Source organism: Helicoverpa zea, chromosome 24, assembly GCF_022581195.2.
Source record: "Helicoverpa zea isolate HzStark_Cry1AcR chromosome 24, ilHelZeax1.1, whole genome shotgun sequence".
NCBI classification, from domain to species: domain Eukaryota; kingdom Metazoa; phylum Arthropoda; class Insecta; order Lepidoptera; family Noctuidae; genus Helicoverpa; species Helicoverpa zea.
This window is the reverse complement of record NC_061475.1, coordinates 6209626-6229563: the sequence shown is the minus strand read 5'-3', so window position 1 is coordinate 6229563 and position 19938 is coordinate 6209626. Positions and strand designations below refer to the sequence as shown.

General features: G+C 35.9%; 1 protein-coding gene and 1 long non-coding RNA gene across 2 annotated transcripts; one reads left to right on the top strand and one right to left on the bottom strand.

Annotated features, from left to right (window-relative positions):
- Positions 1-5103: 5103 nt before the first annotated feature.
- On the bottom strand, positions 5104-19674 carry LOC124642179. The gene is made up of 6 exons (XM_047180492.1): positions 19482-19674; positions 16872-17166; positions 14018-14160; positions 13454-13595; positions 7064-7190; positions 5104-5283 (listed from the first exon to the last, which is right to left on the bottom strand). The coding sequence occupies exons 1-6, from the start codon at positions 19672-19674 to the stop codon at positions 5104-5106; spliced, it is 1080 nt and encodes a 359-aa protein (XP_047036448.1).
- Positions 11455-12889, top strand: LOC124642469. The gene is made up of 3 exons (XR_006985770.1): positions 11455-12248; positions 12327-12502; positions 12579-12889. It is a non-coding gene; the product is annotated as an uncharacterized LOC124642469 (long non-coding RNA).
- Positions 19675-19938: the final 264 nt, after the last annotated feature.

The following is a 19938-nucleotide window of genomic DNA, read 5'->3' as shown; positions in this document are numbered from 1 at the left end:
TGTAAGCTTGAAAACTAGTTAGCCTACATAATTTATGTTGATGACTATACCATCAAAAATAAAAGCAAAATCCGAAAGAAAACAAAAGGAAAACATTCCTTCAAAGAAATAAAACTGAAAATTCTCTCAAAGATATAGATCATGACAACACCAAACTAATACAACTTTAAATTCTCCATGCACCTGCAATATTCGAGTTTTAATAATCGCTCTATCCCTCTCTCAGTCTCCGTTAATCCGTACGTGGAAGGGAGATAGATGTAGGTATGTTACTCCCAATAAATTCTGCTCAAGTGAGAGACCACTGGAAAATAACGAGCCTCTAAATTCTCTGTGAGATGGGTTAGTGTGGACATACGGACGATTATTTTGACGTTCTGATTAAACAAAATTGTTATTTATATATTTTTGGTCTATGCGGTCTTGGTAAGTATTGCGCAAAGACGTCCCCACAACACTAGATCCTTTTAGTGGTCCCACCATTAATTATATCGGTGGTAGGAATAACTACTGTGATAATGCAAATCATTTATAAGAAAGTACGTAAGTTATTTGAATAAAGCATGTTGGAATTAAAGTAGATATAAAGAGTGTATCTGCTCTTAAGTTGGCACAGTAAAAATAGCTCATTCGTTTGTAAATAAAAAGTTCCATTAATTTTAAATATTTATCTTGCAAAATTCATTTACAGATACTGCAAATTATGATAAATTTATATTAAATTATGATTTTTTTTTTTTAATATTCAAAATTCTTTACTTTACTGAATCACTCTATATATTTTCTTTACTTCCCGGGAAAAGAAACAGCAACGTTATTTTTCAAACTATTCTCCCGTATATCCCAGATGTAACTCATTCGAATTTTGGCGCACACCTGTTACCAAGTTCCCGCGATGTGGATTTTTCCATGCGAACGGATTTCGAGAATTACCGACCTTATTTGAAAATAAACCAAGCTCACAGTCAATGTTTAAGCGTTTTATTATACCCACAGACTGAGATGTTTGGAAAATAATTAGGCTACAATTTTGTGTGGGCTAATAATGATCATAATTTTTGGAACAATTTTCAGGTTTTGTGAACGTTTTTGTTTTCATTTTGGGTCAGTTCTAACTGCTTATATTTGGTACTAACTATTATATATCCTTAAGGTTTATTTTGCATACTAACTGTCGTCTACAACTGTTGACCGCACAACACAAACTATGCCGCGACTTCATGAAGTCGGCTACAATTGCACTGCTGGTTTGTATGCATCATGAAACCTGTTAGTTTTATGGAAATAAACATAATTTGACTTCCCACACTCGTATTAAAAGTCAATGCGTATGACCCATGATCTTTCTATGGCTGTAAACAATATCTTTATAGTCTAAGATTAGTGCTACGTGATTCAATGGTATGATAATCTTCGCATCGAAAAAGTTAACTTGCAAAACTCGCACTACGCACTCAGTTCAGTAGTTCACCGTGAAAGCACTCATAGGTCCAGTCGAAGTAACCGTCGTAAAATCATAAACAAAGCAATCCATAAACAAAATTCATTCATTCCTAACATAAACCAATCACTTACAAAATCAGAACACGATAAGAAATCACTCTTCAACAAAGAAGTAATTTTTTGATGACAGTAACGAGTTCCTTAGAAAATTGGGCCTTTATTTATAAAAAGAAAAATAAACACCTTTGTCAGACAGCGAAACAATACAAGTCAAGTTAAAAATTAAGGGAAAATGCGCGAACATCTTGTAAAGGAAAAATAAGAGAAAAAAATATGAAAATACATGTAATTGAGAATGTTTTTCCTCAAAATGTTGCCATATTTTTTTGTTGGAATACTCTTTATTCAAGATGGATCTTTTAGACGTTTTCGCTTTATCTTCTAACTGTATAATTGTAGATTGTAGATTCTGTTCCGTCCTGAATATAAATTGTTGACAAGTCACAAAGACGAAAATATAGCAATCTATTTATTTTAAAGTAGCTATTGATTTTCGTGTATCCTTTGAGTGTGGAGAAATATCAAACAGACAAACACACTAACAAACTGTCACCTTTGCAATAGAACGGTGTTGTGCTTTCATTCTATATAAATTACCTTATTGAAAAATGAGGGAATATGTAAGACAAATTATTTTTAGAGTGAAACCGCTGTTACTGCTAATATCTTTTAAATCCTTATCAAATCTTTTTTGGTGGGAAATGATCAAATGACCCCTCTCCCTGTGGGTGCAGCGTAAAGGAGTGTCAGACTCTTACTGATTAAAACCCACCATGTTCCTTCTTGAGCCCTTTATTTACAAGGACCGCAGTAACTCTTTTGAACAATCCTTATCAAAACACACAATCCAAATATATATTTATAGCACACAAACTTTTGACCATCACTTTCCAAAATCAGAAAGGTAAGGTCTGAAACATGACATCACATACGACCCAAAAGTGTACCTCACGACCCTCAGGGTAACTAAGGGTCACGTTTAGTACGAGGGTACATCAAAAAGTCAACGTGAACTATATTCAACATCATTTTATGACCCTGAGTCAGTGTGAAACATAAAAGGACCGTACGTGCCGTATAAATAGAGGAAAGATTTTAAGTTTACTGTACAAGAGTTACATAACTATTATTTTCCTGAAAAGATTTGAGGATAAAGAACGCTTCATATACCTACCTTCAGTTCTGTAACTTCACTCAAAATATTGAAGAAAATTTAAAGCAAGATAGTTGATAAGATTACATACTACCACAAGTCTTCTAGCCCTACAATATAATGAAAATCGGACCTGTAGGACATTCTGCCAAGGATTTTCTGACCGAGTTTGTGTAGAACGATGCGCTGCTAAAATAAAATACACTTAATGTTTTATTTTACCTATCAAAAAGTCGGTCAGAAAAAAGAAAAAACAAGAAAATCATTGCCCTCAGACAGCATTGGCGCATTTTGAAGAAATCTTATTTATGTTTTTAATGAGTGTTGTATCTTTTTGAAATTAGAGGAAAGATGTCCTCTTTGCGGTCAGCCTGATTTCCCTTGAGAGTTTTTTTCTTTATGTTATTTACTTTGATGTTTTTTTCTTGGCCTAGTTCTTAAGTTAACTGATGAGCTTTTGTTTGTTCTGTCAAAGTTATGAGCAGTGACCATGACTGTTTGGCCTAAATAGGTAATTGAAATGGAACAAAAGTTAGTTTTGGCTCCGAATCTACTAAACCCATTTGCAAAATTCTGTCACTGTTAGGAAGCTCCAATCTTTCCGAGTAACACACTTAGATTATATTTTATCCCGGTACGGGCAGTAGCTCCCTCAAGTCACAAATCAAGGAAAACGGCTAGTTTTCCGTAACTTAAAAATATACAAAACTAAAAGAGGATCAGCCTTAACCAGCCTTTTAAACCGATAAAATCCCAACGAGAGAGCCAAAATAAATTAATATTAGTCCACAAATAAATGCATAACAAAGCCTACAAAATGGAATTTGATTTACGAGGTATATGCATGACCACGCACGTCATAATTCATACGTAATTAAATGTAGAGGTTTGATAGGTTTCGAGTTCACTGAACTGTGGGTGCTACCCTATGATATGACGGATATGAGTTATGATATTGCTGGAATGGAGATTAAATGGTACTTATGCCTGTTTGGATCCTGTTATGCTCAGCTAAGAACTCTTACGAAGTGAAGGTTTGGATATTGTCATCTTGGTCACGATCTTCGTCAAAAAAGTGTGGCAAATAACTGCAAGGAATCGATGCACTAATTTTCTAACTCAGCTTTTGAACTAATCGACTCACCCAATAGAATTTGCTGTTTTTTGTCTGTTAGTAAATGAACGACCACTGATCCAAAAAAACATATGACCATTACCATCTTCTATTTGCTATCTATTTTACATATTGGATAAGATTTCATGTTTATTTACCTACAATTCTCTGCAACCATTCCCCATAAAAGCATTCAAATATAAAGAGCCATAGCATCTGTCCTCAACTATAGCACAATAGTATCCCTTATTTGTAGCAAATTTGTCCCTTGCCCATCGTTACGACAATTCTCACGTACCTTCTTACTTATTAAGGGCTCTTAGGGAGGGGTAACGCGAAAAAAAGCCCTTTTGAATTCTATTCTCGCCAGCCCAAAACTTTGGTTAGATGTGGTCAAATTGATACAAGAAATTTCTTCGTCCCACTTTCTTAAAAAGGGTTCAGAATTACATTTTGATGGGTTACTTGTTATCATTGGAGGAAGGTTGGTAACAAACTTTGTGGGTTCTGAGCGGCATATGTTTGCTAAAGATGTTGCAAGGCTAACTTTGAATTGCCTACTTAGATTTTGGGATCGCAGGTTCGAATATAATTTAAAATGTTTCCAGTTATACTGATGATCCTTGTCTGGAAAGTTGCAAACTGTTTTCTATCCTTTTTGCATATTATTGTCATCATCAGCCTTTTTATTGACCTACCACTGCAACCTATAGGTCTCTTCTCATGCATTGAAGGAATGAGCGTTAATCATCACCTTTGATCAAAGCTGATCGGTGCTTTCACTTGTTTCGCCCATAAAAATAAAATTTGGAGGGGACAGAATAAACGCAAGCAATCAAATATATTAAAGCCGATTCAACCAAGCAGTATGATAACTGAAAGGAAATTGGACAACTTTAACAAAGTGCTCGCAAGTACCCTCCTTAATTTCTTAACGGGAGTCATGGGACGAGCATCTTGCCATTGAAGGAATTGCTACAAATGTCATTATTGTAATTGCTTTGGTTATTTTTTTTCTTTGAATTTTTGAATGCTGATGATACAGAATTTCACAATTAATGTTTAGTTTTCTAGGTAAAGTGTAATTATGTAAAATTGAAAAAACTTACCTGCTAGTCCAGTTTCTACTTTTTCTTCTTTTTGCTGCTATCACAGACTTTTACAAATTCTGTAGAACTTATACCTTCATAATTATGTTCTTTGTTATGTATACCTATATATTTATCTATATATTTATGTATACCTATCAAAGTATGAACACCGAAACTTTTAAACTTTCGTCGTACAATTAAATTTTGGAAAAATAAAAAACTATAAACAATGCAGTACAGTTTTACTTCAGCAGTTCACAAAGGCAGATCAAACATAAGATGACAAGGACTGAAGCATGGTTCGTGACGGCAGACGATGGACTATTGTAGCCATCTGCGTTCATCAGCTTGGCTAAAGACTTGCCTGAGGGTCGAGGGTCACCACCAGGGCAGTTCACGTACATCATGTTGGTGTCACAGTCCTGGAATGAGAAAGAAGGTAGGTAAGTACGCAGAAAGATGGAATCAAGAACATTTGTATAAACTATCTACTTGCTGGTTATGCACTAAGTAACTTATCATTTGACCCTTGAATCGTATCTCATATAAAACATTTCATAACGTCAATATACAAATCGAACGGCGGGATGACAGCGAGCTTGCAATTACCCTACAAAAGCTGAGCCATTTTTGTACATTTTAAGCCATCCAGCACCCGTCTTAAAGAGGCAGTAATCGGTTTCAGGAAACATAAATAAATATAATTGATAACACCTTCTTAAAACACGCAAAATACCAGCATTGCCATCGATAGTACGACTAGTAATAGAGCGTGAAAGATCCCCTACGGTGCAATTCTTGTATAAGCACAACTGATTTACACAAAAATAAAAGTATCCAAAAACTTAATCCCTGACTTCATATACATATAGACTAGTGAAACAAGAATGTAATGCATAGGAAAGGTGGGCCAATTTTTGTCAAACTAGAACCGTAGAACATTGTAATACTCGTATAAAATGCAAATGAGACTGAATTGTTAAATACAGGCCTGGGAGCGACAGTTGATGTTTCGCCTATTGAAATATTAATTTCAATGAATATTTGCTCCGTGTATGACGGGAAATACGGATTTGTAGCTTAGTAGGGTTAAGCTGTACTTGATTCAGGAACAATTTGGATAAGTAATCATCTATTGGTATGTCTATCATAATATTAACTCTATGAACTTCTGTCAGAGGTTTTTCTCGCGTCCCGAAACTACTTGATGCACGCGGATAAAAAACCCCTGACATAAATGGGCTATTTCACACGTAAATAATATTTTTTCAAAACAGTGCAGTAGCTTGGGACAAACAAACACTTCAGTATTGGACTGATGCGGACTATTTCAATATGAGTCACGAAAATAATGACCGAAATATTTAAAAAACAAAAGCCAAGCGAATCCCATAAAAAGATTACGAATAAAATTATTAAAATAAAAATAGTTCCGCACAGTTTCAATAACTATAAATTGGGGTATAAAAATAAATATATGTACTAATAAACTATCACGCTTTTACGAACCTTTGTCCAATTCACTGGGTTCCGCACCGATTGAAATTGCGGACAAAAAAATTACAAACAAAATTGATAAAATTTTCATACGTTCACGAGGTAACGTTAGCAGTACAAAGCAGAGTGACAAATAACTGGCCATGCGTGATTTACGCACTATGGGTCCCGACATTTTTTTTTGTTTTTTTGTCGGACACAGCGTGATGACAGCTTTGCGTTTTTATTATGATTATTTTAAAAAAGTAAACTAACAAATCCAGTGGTTTGTAAATGATATTTAGTTGTATAACAATTTTAAAATCCCACTTATTTCGTTTTGGGAAGCTAGTGTATTAAATAAATAAATAGTATTAAATTCATCTTAATCTTTGCAGTCACAAATTGTGTGCATGTTTAGGCATATTTTAAACTTCAAAAGTGCATATTTGTGTCCTATCTATCGCATTGGGGTAAGATAAACCTGTAATGGTAGATAAGTGGTGTGAATAAATAAATATTTTGCGTTTTCTTTTTTTTTACATGGATAGTAATGGATACACATGGATATTTTTGTCCGCGATTTGTTTTGACAATATACACCTTTTAAAATGAGTATACAAACCGCATACAATACTCAGAAACCAACCATCGGATAATCAGAAAGACGGATTCAAAACATTAACTACGGTACCCCAAAATCCAGTAACAAAATAGTTTCCATACCTGATAAACGTCACCTTCGGAGACAATAACGGAGAATTTCTGCAACGTGACAGCTTGTTCGTACGGACATACTTCTGGCATGTCGAATAGCGCATCCAGTGTGCAGCGACGAAACAGAGCACGGGCACTGTGAACAAAAAGAAAAAAAAAATCTTCTGATTCCAATATGCTAGCTATCTTTCTGTTCTCTCTCCGGTCGTGTCGGATTACTGTCCCATCGGGCTATGAGAGTGAAGGAATAGTGAGCGCACCTGTGTCTGCGCAAATGCTCGTGCACTATAATATGTCCTGCGCAGCTGGCTGATCTCCTTATATGGAAACAGCCGACGTGGCCGAAATGGGCCTTGGACGTATTACTATTTATCTTTCTGTTGTTTCCCTTACTTAGGGCTGCCATCTCGAATTTCGCCAAACCCAGACAAACATTATAAAAACCCGGACATTTGGCGTAAATCGCATTTTTTCCCCGAACCTAATTTGTAATCCATTTACTATTAACATATACTTACATTCAATGAGGTGCTTCCTTACATGAAAAGTGTCCGGGGAAAACCCGGACATTTCTTGAAACCCCGCCCGGACGACCCCCGGACGGCCTCCAAACGAGGACAAATCAGACGGATGGCAGCCCTACCCTTACTCATCATCTCAACCCCAAAGCCTTTTCCCAAATATTCTGGGGTCGGCTTTTAGTCTAACCGGATACAGCTGAGTACCAGTGCTTCACAAGGAGCGACTGCCTATCTGACCTCCTCAACCCAGTTATCCGGACAACCCAAATCCGTTGGTAAGACTGGTGTTAGACTTACTGGCTTCTGACTACCCGTAACGAATGCCAAGGACGTTAAATGACAGCCGGGAACTACTATTTAACGTTTTGGTTACTAGAGAATTTGACATTACTTGTACGGGTGTAATTTCAAGATTCTATCTCTAGTGAGCGAATTCACGGATAGATAGGATGTCGGAAACGACTGCTAGTCAACAATTTTAGGGATTTTGTATTTTTTTTTTTTTTTTTTGTTGAAATATTTTGTCGAGTTGTCGATGTGAATTCGTGTTTCATTGCTGTACAGTTAGTGACAGAAGTTTGTTTACAAAACTAGTACTTTTACATGACTATTTAAAATCGGGTTTTGTAAAAGTAGTAATAAGTGTTATTTATCTCCGTATTTCCCGCAGTTGCACCTGCTTATCGAGAGAACTTCACCTTAACTTATTATTTTATACCTTTTGATTTGATTATAAAAATCTTGCCTAAGATTAAGACAGTATCCATACCGAAATCTGTTCGTACTGTTATTGGTTAGGGTGTTAACAATGAGGTACCGTTGCCCCTAAACTACGTTCTGACTTTCGTAGTACGTTCGGACTTTCCATCAATATTGATAGAATTTCGACAACGTGAAAAGCTTAGGTTATATACAACATGTAACGTAATTAACGCACACCCTCAAACACCCTAATTAGAATAATATGTTATAATCATAATACATACACTGAATTTTTAATGTAACATGTATAAACTTTGTTATTTACTAAATTAGTTATACCAATTCTTGGAGAACTTTTTGGTCATACTACTACGCACGCAAATATCGCGCCGCGCGGCGCTCGACTCGACACAACATAACGAAACTACTGAAAAAGCCGACGATACACGAAGTCTTATTACTTTGAGTTAAGGTCTATTTGAATTTGTTTTGACTATACAGGGTTAATATGACAATAATTTCCGTAGTTTTAATTATTTTTGGGATAAAAATTACCTATATTAAAAATGATATAAATCGATTTAGTAAACGATTCTGAACAAACTAATTTGAGAATGTGCGTTAATTAAGTTACATGTTGTATATTGAATAGGATTTATCAAGAAATGGTGATTTAGGTGTGTACTGTAATTTTACTTCTGGCTTGTTTTAATGTCAAATGTGATTTGTTTTGTAGATTTTTTGTGTAAACTTTATTATAGAATAGCTTCCAACCGCGAGATCAACCACGTGCTGAGGAACTAACTGCCCGCATTCAGGTTAAAAAAGCTTATAATGAAATTTTGTGTATAAGCTAGATTATTGTTAAGTTTCATCAAAATGCGTTTAGCCGTTTGCGTGCGAAGACGAACGAAACAAACACCCACAAACTTTCGCATTCATAATATTAGTGTCTGTTTAGATTTCTGATAGTAAAAATCGTAATACTACAAAAATAAACAAAACATAATGAAGGTTTTTGCTGCTGATTGTACAATGGATAGTTTGAATGCAAGAATGGCTTTTGTGCAAAGGATTAGTCAAATAAACGGCGGGATATATTTTACGTTGCATTGTTGAATACAATTTTTATTACAAAAAATAATATTAAATCTTAATTTGCATTTTTTATTTTTATTCTAACGAAGTATTCTGTATAAAACTGGTTTAAAGAAATCGAGTATAATAATATGTATCTTGCAATTGGCCACTTAACAATTGGAATAGCCTGTAATATTATGGTTTAATTTTCAGACAGAATTTTAGGCAAAGAAGTGGCTTCTACTCCTTTAGATGCCAAATAAAAAATAATGGATTTTTCAAAATAACAATATAGAATAGTAATATATATACCTACTATATACATATCTAAATGTATACAATTTTTTTAATTAAAAAACCGTGTTAAAAAAAGATTACTTTTTTATAAAAACATAGCGAACGGTTCAAAACCGACTAATTCTCAATGTAAACTAAACTGAAAATATAGCCAATATCCACGGGCCCAACATGAATTTATTCATAGAAGTTTAGTGAACCAATATTTGTACTTTCAACTCCTAATGGATTAGCTTAGCTAACAAATTACTGCTGACAATAATAACACTAGTTTACAGTACATTTGTTGCCGGGATTTTTTAAGCTGTTGTTGACTACTCATATTTAACCATATTTAAAACTATTAGTAGTTTTTTTTTATCAGCTCTAGTTTTTGAGATTCAGCTAAGTGCGGTTTAAAGAGAAAAAACGTGTATTTACCTTAAAGAATATTTGTTTAAAAATTATATTAATTGTTAAGTTCCAAAAAACTTGGCTTTAAAGCTCTTCTCTTATGTGTAGACTTTGGGAAATGGCGTATCAGAGACCAGCAATAGTCAGACATAATATTTACATCCCAGAAACCCTGATAACGTTCTTCCATGACACGTTAATCTTGATGCATACGTTCTCCCTGCTCTTCGCTCATATCTCCTAAATTTTCCGGAAATCTGTCCAGATGACTGAAGACGAAGTGAGTTTATGCTGAAATTGCATCCCATATCTCTTAATTGTAAAAGCAGTTCTTCGACAAGATCAACATAATTTTCATTATATTTTTTCAAAATTCAATATAATTTTTATTCTCTGAAAGTTCAGGTGAATGCTGCACTGGACGCTGAACACATGTACTACTTCGGTTTTGCCATTTAGCTCGATTTTTGGTGTTTAAGCTGTTTATGTTCACGCTACAAAAGTAAGAGTCTTCGAGATGATTTTTCGATTCTTTCCAAATAGTTGGTGTTTTAAGTTTAAAAGTACTTCTTTTACCACTTTTCCATAATCTTAATTATTCAACGCACGATTTACAAACACAATCAGGAGCCCAAGATTTTTCATTTTTATCTAACAACATTCCAAAATATAAAAAATAAGTATTTTTAAGCGTCTCTGATGACATTTCTACTCTTCTCAAACACATATTCTCCACATAAGTAACAAACATGGTTTGGATTGTTCAAACAACGCCTCCTTGAACTACTCGTGTTGTAAAAACTTCACATATTTGTATAATTACAATAAAATACGTACTTTAGCGACTGAAAAAGGTTCAGAAAAGAGAAAGTCAATAACAAGTAAAGTCGAGCTACAAAAAAATTTTTGCGGGTGTAATTAATAAAAACTAAACATAAGTGAATGTTACCAGCCATTAAATCCACGGCAACAGGCAAAAAGTTTGATTTTGTAAACTAGTGTAATTTGTTTGTAAAATTATTGCTGGTCTATTAATTTTGAGATACTATCGAGAGTTAGCTCGATTTTCTGTTAAAAAAAAAAAATACTGGCTGTTCCCCGCAGTTTCACTTGCGTCCCGTGGAAAATACTTCCCGTGACTGTATAAAATATAGCCTTTGTCACCCAGGAATTATGTAGCTTTCCATCAAAAATATTTTTCTAATCGGTTCAGTGGCTTTGGAGCTTTTAGGGTACATACAAATAAAACAAATATTTCCTCTTTATATTATTAGTATAGATTTGTCATAGGTCTATCACTTGGATCTCTGAGGAACTGCTTGGGGCACCCTCGCTTTATAACATTGAAATTTCTTCGGAATTCATCATCTGCCTACCCTTTTTCCAACGTTTTTGCAAGTGGGACAAGTTATTACTAGGTGCATGCGAGCTGCTTATACAAACAAACTCTTCAGCTTTTTAATATTAGGTAGTTCACATAGATTTCCTACATTGTGAATCTATTTCCAATAATAGTCCAGTCGTAGAGCAATAAAGTGAAAATAACTTTTCGATTTGAAATATTTTAAACCCGATAGAAAAATATTATTCTGGGAATTTGTGCAAGGCTTTGAATATGAAGAAAGAAAACTTATTTATTGACACAAACCATACATACACATAGAAACAACAAAAAAAAACAAAATAAAAGAACAAAAGGTTGCGTCAAATAGGTCTAGTTCAGCATTATGCCAGACAGCTAGTGTCTGACGCTGGTTTTCAACTGGACCTATGCGGAGTTACGGATGTCCATCGGTATGAACTGATTTATGCTCTATAGAAAAAAATAATAAAACTACTAAACTATGTACTATTTAAAAAAGAAAAAAAAAGAAACGTAAATCATAATCAGAAGGATTAGTCACAAAAAATAAATAAAAATAAAAAGTGGAGGTAAACGTAAATAAATTCATACCGTGACTAATCGCAATCCTGAGGAAGCATCGCTCAGTGACGATTTTATTTCACACAGATGAAATGTTACAGTGTGCACACATTCAAAGAGCCGTAACTGGTTGCGACCTCTGTTATTATTGCTCAGCGTGCCACCGATCATTGCCGACATATATTAATGAAGAACACAGACAAGCAATTATAAATTGTGAAATTGTGCAAAATCATAAAACAGTTTTTTTTTGTTAGTTGCCAGCAGTCCACATTGGGTGAGTATATTTTAGTTATGTTTTTTTCCTAATACTTGCATACAATTTGTTTTATTAAATATTGATTTTACATTTTAGGTACCTACCCTACGTTCTTGAGAGAAAAAAAAAGTATATTTGGTAATAATAGCATTCAGGCGAAGGTACATAAGATGTTTGCAAGTGCAAAGTCTACTTCCCTGTACAGAAATGATCACCGTGCACCACGTACACGCCGTAGGGTGCACCTATTTCCAGAAGGCCATACCCACAAGGTACGTATCGCTGCTATACGCATAAAGCACATGTGCTGCAATTTTCAATATTGTGACGGGTATTTGTTACTTTCAGGCCTCCAGACATGGCGCACCCATAACGCATCATGGCCGGTGACCCGAGAGAGACCAGGAGTACTCAATTTAAGCTGTGAGAATACACTACCCACATTACATACACATTAGCCTCACGCATTGTCATAAAACTACAATAGTAATATGTTTTACCAGTTATAACAAATACGCAGTATTTTAGGAGTTTGAAATAAAATGTATTTTTATAGGTACAGCTAGAATTTCCTAAGTAGAGAATATCCATTGAAAAAAATGAAAATGATTGTATTGAAAATTGTTTGTTATTTTTAGAATTCATTGGAATGTGTCTCATCTATGTATTTTTTTTTTGTTAGTCGAGAAGAGCTTGTGTCTATATAACAGCCGCATGACTCGATCAATTGTCATCTTAAAGTTTTTCAGAAGAAATAATCATCCTCCGAGCCTTTTCCCAATCATGTTGGGGTCGGCTTCCAGTCTAACCGGATTCAGCTGAGTACCAGTGCTTTACAAGAAGCGACTGCCTATCTGACCTCCTCAACCCAGTTACCCGGGCAACCCGATACCCCTTGGTTAGACTGGTGTCAGACTTACTGGCTTCTGACTACCCGTAACGACTGCCAAGGATGTTCAATGACAGCCGGGACCTACAGTTTAACGTGCCATCCGAAACACAGCCAATGGTGTCTAAGATATACTTAGAAAGTACATACAAACTTAGAAAAGTTGCATTGGTACTTGCCTGACCTGGGATCGAACCCTCGCCCTCATACTTGAGAGGTCGGTCCTTTACCTACTAGGCCACCACGACTTTTTAGAAGATATAATGCAGCTATGTTTTACTTTAACACCATTGTAATAGAACTCAAATTCGTTTGACTAAACTGCTGTACTTACCAACACATAAAGAAATGCGTTTCATAGTGTGTCCATTCGTGTGTTGTGTTCTTCTGTTCATCGACAGTAGTCTTAAAGCTCGTGTAACAAGTCTCCCAAGCGTCGGAGGCTCCGTCGATACACATCGGCAGGACGTCGTATCCTGAAATATTTAAGAAAATAGATATAAAAAATAAATAAGGGCTTTGAAGATGATGACGTCAGATGGAGAATACATGAAGTCCTGAACTCAAATAACATTGTGATAGACTTGACAGAATAGGCTTGTAATGCTTAGTGAGAGAATTTACACTCCCATGTAGGAGACCTCCTTATTGAAAATCCGATTTATTATTTCAACTACTATACGTCCTCTGTGGGCGAACTAACGCGAACGTGAATGCGGAGCGATGTGAAGCGATTTGAAGGATGTTTACTGCGCCACCCGCCCCTTGCCATGCCACTTCAGAAGAAATCTACTGAATGTTGTTTTCGCGTCATTCCGCAACGTCTCCCGTTCGCATCCAGATCGCTCACATAGTAAGTACGGTAAACAAACCCAATTTTAAAAGTTTCAATACTTACTGCTCAGAAACCATTCATCGTCACAAACGTTGTTGACAACATGCATATGGCCACGGATGCTCTCCTCATTGAAATGGCTCTCCGTCACATCTTTGCAGTCTGAATTCCAGTCTACAGCACAGTTTGTGAGATGGCGTATTGCTCTGAAAACAAAATATGTAGTTGTCAACATCATCGAAGAAACAACCAAAATCGAAATTTGAGAATAAATAAAAAAAGTAATTGGCCCAAATATCTATACATATAATAAATCTGTAAAAAAACTGTGTCTGTACATCGAATATATTAAAAAAATAATAATTGGGTGGGGTTTAGAAACAGTAATGGAGCACAAATCCAAAAAAAAATTCTGTCTGTATGTCTGTATGTCTGTTTGTTTGTACACGCTAATCTTCCGAACTACTGAACGGATTTCAATGATTTTTTCTTTGTTGTATCAGTATTAAGCCTGGTCAACATATAGGCTATAATTTATCTTCGAAACTTGAAGACCTGATGCAGAACTCCAACAGACCAATAAAACTATAAGAGATACAAATATGGTGCCGTGGCAAAAATTGTTTCATTTGATGAGCATTTTCAGCTGAGATAATAAATTTTAAGATCTGGAACACCTGATGTGGAACCCCAAGAGCCCAGCTTCTCTGTACCTTATACAGGTATGACGTTTTAGCAAAAGTTGTTCAATTTGATAAGCACTTTCTATTGACTTATACAAATTGAAGATCTAAAACATCTGATGTGGAACTCCAGGGGCCCAGCTAGACTACAGCATATAGAGGTATGACGTTTTAGCAAAAGTTGTTCAATCTGATAAGCACTCTCTGTTGACTTATAAAAATTGAAGATGTAAAACACCTGATGTGGAACTCCAGGAGCCCTGCTAGACTATATGAAGCATATGAAGATATGACGTTTTAGCAAAAGTGGTTCAATCTGATAAGCACTCTCTATTGACGCATTTTTCTTTTCTCTCTCACACAAACAAATAATAACGAAGATACAACAACGCTTGAATTTCGTGTTAAGTCACTGCTTAGTACAAATTTTACATACCTAGACGTGGCGTCACGAGCCCCCGCTCTCTAACTTTGTTGCGTTATATCTCATTATTATTTTGTATGTCTCTTCCATACCTCGGGACTACAGAGTTCCGAATTTTTGGGAGGCAAACGGGGGGCCGAAGCCAACACGCTGAAGTCCTTTTGAGACAACTTTAATGAAATGGCGACACAAAACCGACGATTATCCCTTTATACACTATAGAAATGAATCCAAGGACAATCCCCGGTGGAGGTCGTTAAAAAAAAAGACAATCCCCGGTTCTGTGCTAAACTATAGCTAACTATGGAGGAAAACTACTTGGGCTATTGTGATGGGATGTTAGTGGATGACAATGTTTTAGGTACATGTAAAAACGGCAGGTGGAGACTCGCCACCTCACTTACTGGGCCCCCGGGAACCAGTCACTGAATAGCAACAAGAGGGCAACAGGGACATGAGCGGCTGAAGGGTGAGAATAACTCGGCGGACTTTAAACGCAGATTACGCGCTCTCTGTGCTTACCATGAGGCACCTACCCTCCGAGCAAGGCTACTAATCCTGCTCTAGCGACGGCTCCACTCTGGACGGCCAAGCCAAGCCAGAGGCGTGAGACCTACCCCCGTCATGGTTCACTCCGACCGGCCGGAGATGGGGGACAGTATACACTCCCTGGAGAACTCAGTATATATAGCCCCGCGGGGTCGCTACTCCCCGTCATCAGCCTCAGATGTCCTGCGGTGCCTATATCTCATTATTATTGTCGTTATTATCTCAAGAGCCTTTGTCCCAATTATGTTAGGGTCGACTTCCAGTCACGATGCAACTGAGTACCAGTGTTTTACAAGGAGCGACTGCCTATCTGACCTCCACAACCCGGTTACCCGCTCAACCCAACACCCCTTGGTAAGACTTACTGGCTTCTGACTACCCATAACGACTGCCAAGAATGGAATGTTCAATGACAGTCGGAACCTACAGTTTAACATCCCCTCCAAATAACGGTCATTGGTATCCAAAATATACGTAGAAAGTACATACGAACTTAGAAAAGTTGCATTGGCAGGCACTTGCCAGACCTGGAATCAAAGACGCACGCTCATACTTAAGAGATTGGTTCTCTACCCACTAAACCACCACGAATTCCACTAAGTCACCAAGACTTTATCATCTATTTAATGTTTTTTTACGTAATATTTTTGCCACACACAACTTAAATGCGGACTAATTAGAATCACTACTTTTATCCCTATGTTCACGTCTATTGCGACTATTCAGATCTTTGATTTTGCTGACCCCGTAGTCGCTGGCATAAGGGACAGGATCCGCGTACGAAGTCGCGGGCAGAAGCTAGTACTAAATAAATACTGGAGACTAGATACTGACGTAAGCGGTAATCCATCACAGCGATTCTGGAATAGACCTTAACAATGCTCCAATAGATTTAAAAAACACATATTCTTAAACAAATCGATGTTAAGGGGTTGAGATTGGTGAATCCGTGAGACTAACAACGACACAGGTATGATACTGCCAGTTGCTGACAAAATAATTTGAACACTTAGGGGGCGTCTACACGGTGCATGTAGCTGAAGCAAGTTAACATGCGCAAGTGGTAAGTGACAAGAGCACGCGGGTGGGTATTTTGCTTTGTTCCACGCGCGAGTCGCTGCACGTTTATAATATGCATGTTATCTGCGCATGTGCCTCAACATGCGCAAGCTACTAGCACTATGTAAACCCTATACGGGTTAAAGAGAGTTAAGAGAAAATAAATAAAGACACAGGTTCAAAGGTGAAAAAAACAAATTACTTGCACCAGTCACCAACTTTAGCAGGCATCGGAGGCGACTTCCTACTAGAGTTATACATCAATGCAGCTTCAACCGTACAATTCATTGCATATTTCGAGAAATCATCACAATTAATGTTCTTTACAACGACTAGTTTCTCTTTGTCTTTAGTCAAAGGATTTACTGGTTCAAATTCTATGTCTTCGCCCGTTTGACTTCGGGGCCTATTTGATTGGTCATCGTCCTCGTATAAATCTGCAACGTTATATTGGTCTTTATTCTGTTGCCTTTTAAGGTTCTGTTTGGCGGTGCAAGCTGAAATGGAAAAAAAATTATTCGCATAGAGGTACAATAAAAGTACAGATGTCTAAGAGATCACTTGTAAATTTTATGCACTATTGCTCCCACTAAGTGGAAGAAGATGATTAGTTGCTATTATTTCTAGCATCAGTATTATAGAGGAAGGCTTTTCGCGTTATGAATAAAACATTTCATTTATAAAAATGATGTAGCAATTTAGTTTGTGTGACTATGACAATCTTACTACTTCTAACAAACGATATGCATAATCCTCCCTGCCCCATACTAGTGCTTAAAATAGGCTGATGTTGATGATGAGACAAAAACCCCAGAACCAACAATACAGAAATAAGAATCAAAGATTTACTTACATACGAAATTCAAACATTCCAAAAGGATTGTCAAGGCGTAAAGAATTAGCATTTCTCATTCCAGACGAAGTTTTTATTTCATTGCTTTTAATTTCTTATCGCTTTTTCTAATATGCAAGTTTATTTATGTCATATTTGACATCTTAGTCGTAATCTGACTTTTTGATTCATCTTTTTCTACTCTTTGATTTTGCATGAATACTCTTTTGATTGCTTTCTGACATATCACTAAGGTACACAGGTACTAAGGTTTTTTGTAAATTCATCAAGTACATTTTTAATGATCATTTTACGTCGTCGTCGTGTCAGTCGAAAGACATCCACTGTTGCCGAAAAGTTCGCCTTTTTGCTTGATCTTCAGCAAACCGCATCCACTGCTTCCCGGCTACCTTGGACATAATATCGTCCGTCCATCTAGTAGTGCATTTTACTTATCTTCGAGTATTCATGTTATATTATTGTAGAGTTTTATCTCTTAACTTAACGTTCCAATGAAATGTAGGCAAATATTCCTCAACATTAAAAGCACTAACCAAAGCAATTTGAAACGATAATCTCTCAAGTAATTCCTTAATCCCTATAGACATTAATGTACATTATACAGCACGTAATAACCTAAATGTCGGAGCGAGCCAAATCGTTGCTAATTGATTATTAGAACCGCGGTATCAAAGGATTGCTTGAATGAAGATATTCTGATCGTTAAGCAATTAAGTTTAATCTGTGATTTGGGAATTGTCATTCAATCTACGAATTTAAGTTCTCGTTACGATAAATTTTCAAATGGGTATCCACACTTGACTTTCATCATCAGCCTTTTTTATTGACCTACTGCATGGCACATGCCCCTTCACGTTCAGAAGCTATTCAAACAACTTATTGGGCTCAAAAAATCTTATACAATACAAACTGAAATCTAGTTTTAAACAATAGGAATTCCTTCTTAAAAAAACTTCATGTGATTTCATTACATTTTTGTATAAAGTATGCTTTATTTTATTTCTATGAACAACATTAAAACTAGAACAAGAAGCACTTAATAAATCCCCAATGATTGGCATATTAACAGTATGTACAGTTAAAACGATTAACATAATTTATTCTATTACTGCGGATGCAAATCATAAATGTCACACAAGCGCAATTATGATCCATTATAATGTTAGAACTGTCGACATACCGTCAGTTAGTGGCTTCATTAATATTGCATCTGTTATTACATAAAATATAGTAAATGTAATAAAATTAGGAAGAGGATCCTGGAAAAAGTTTTTGAGTATGGAAATATCTTGCGCCTCTGACGAATACGATACCTTTGTTCCTTTACAAGATATTTTCTTACAAAATACCGTAAATAAATATGTATTATACATTACATGCTATGCTTACGTCATAATAATACCAGTTTAAACATGGTGATATACGCGGCTTCCAAGCTATTTATTATATTAATTAAGAATAGAAGAAAATGCCATAAATAGATGATTAAAATGTAATAAAATAAAAAATAAAGGTTGAAATAATACTCAAGTTTATTTGATTGTTTTTACAATGTCTGTAAAATTCAGCTTATCAACGTAATCGTCCGCTGCAGTACACATTTAGTTTCCTTGCAAATCAAGCTCACACATTATTACATTACAATTTTCTGGAATCGGTGACTCTTCTTTAGTTTATCTTCAACTACTTCTACTTTTAACTTTGGCTTTTTATCATAAGCAAGTCCTAGCATATTTTCTATCTCACATATTCTATGCTGTGTTACTTACAAGCAAACTCAGTATCAATATGATTCAACAGTCGTATGAATCACTGTACGATTATTAGGTCCAGGATCTTCTTTCTTCCTACAACAATTTCTGATCTTTTTTATCAATTTATACATTCCATAACAAAGACAGATGCAGACTTTAAAGAAGACTAATATTAGTACAACTAATAGAATTGTTTGAAAACCACCTCTTTTCTCTGACACCGAATGATCTTCTCGTGGATCCATGATACCTTCAAAATCTGTTATTTGCAGTATATCTTGTTCAGTTGCAGTTTCTGTTATATTTCCTCCATTAATAATGTTCTCTGTGTTTTCTTCTACTACTGACACAGTCTCGCGATGGTTTGCTCCTATAAGCCTGAGTAGTCTTTGATGCATGATTGCTGACTTTAATCAGTGGTTAAAGTCTTAAGTTATAAGCCTGGTTCGTTTTCAACGTGTTTTCAACGTTCATTACACAGAAATTCATCAATCCAGCTTGACTATCAATAGAGGCTTGAAACGCATATTCCTCGAAGATTGCTTCACTTTCTTGAATGATTTTATCTTCAAAAGCGTTTATATTGTCAACTAATATAACTTTAACGTTTGAATGATCACAAACCACAAATCACTAACTATCACAATCAACTGTAAAGGGTA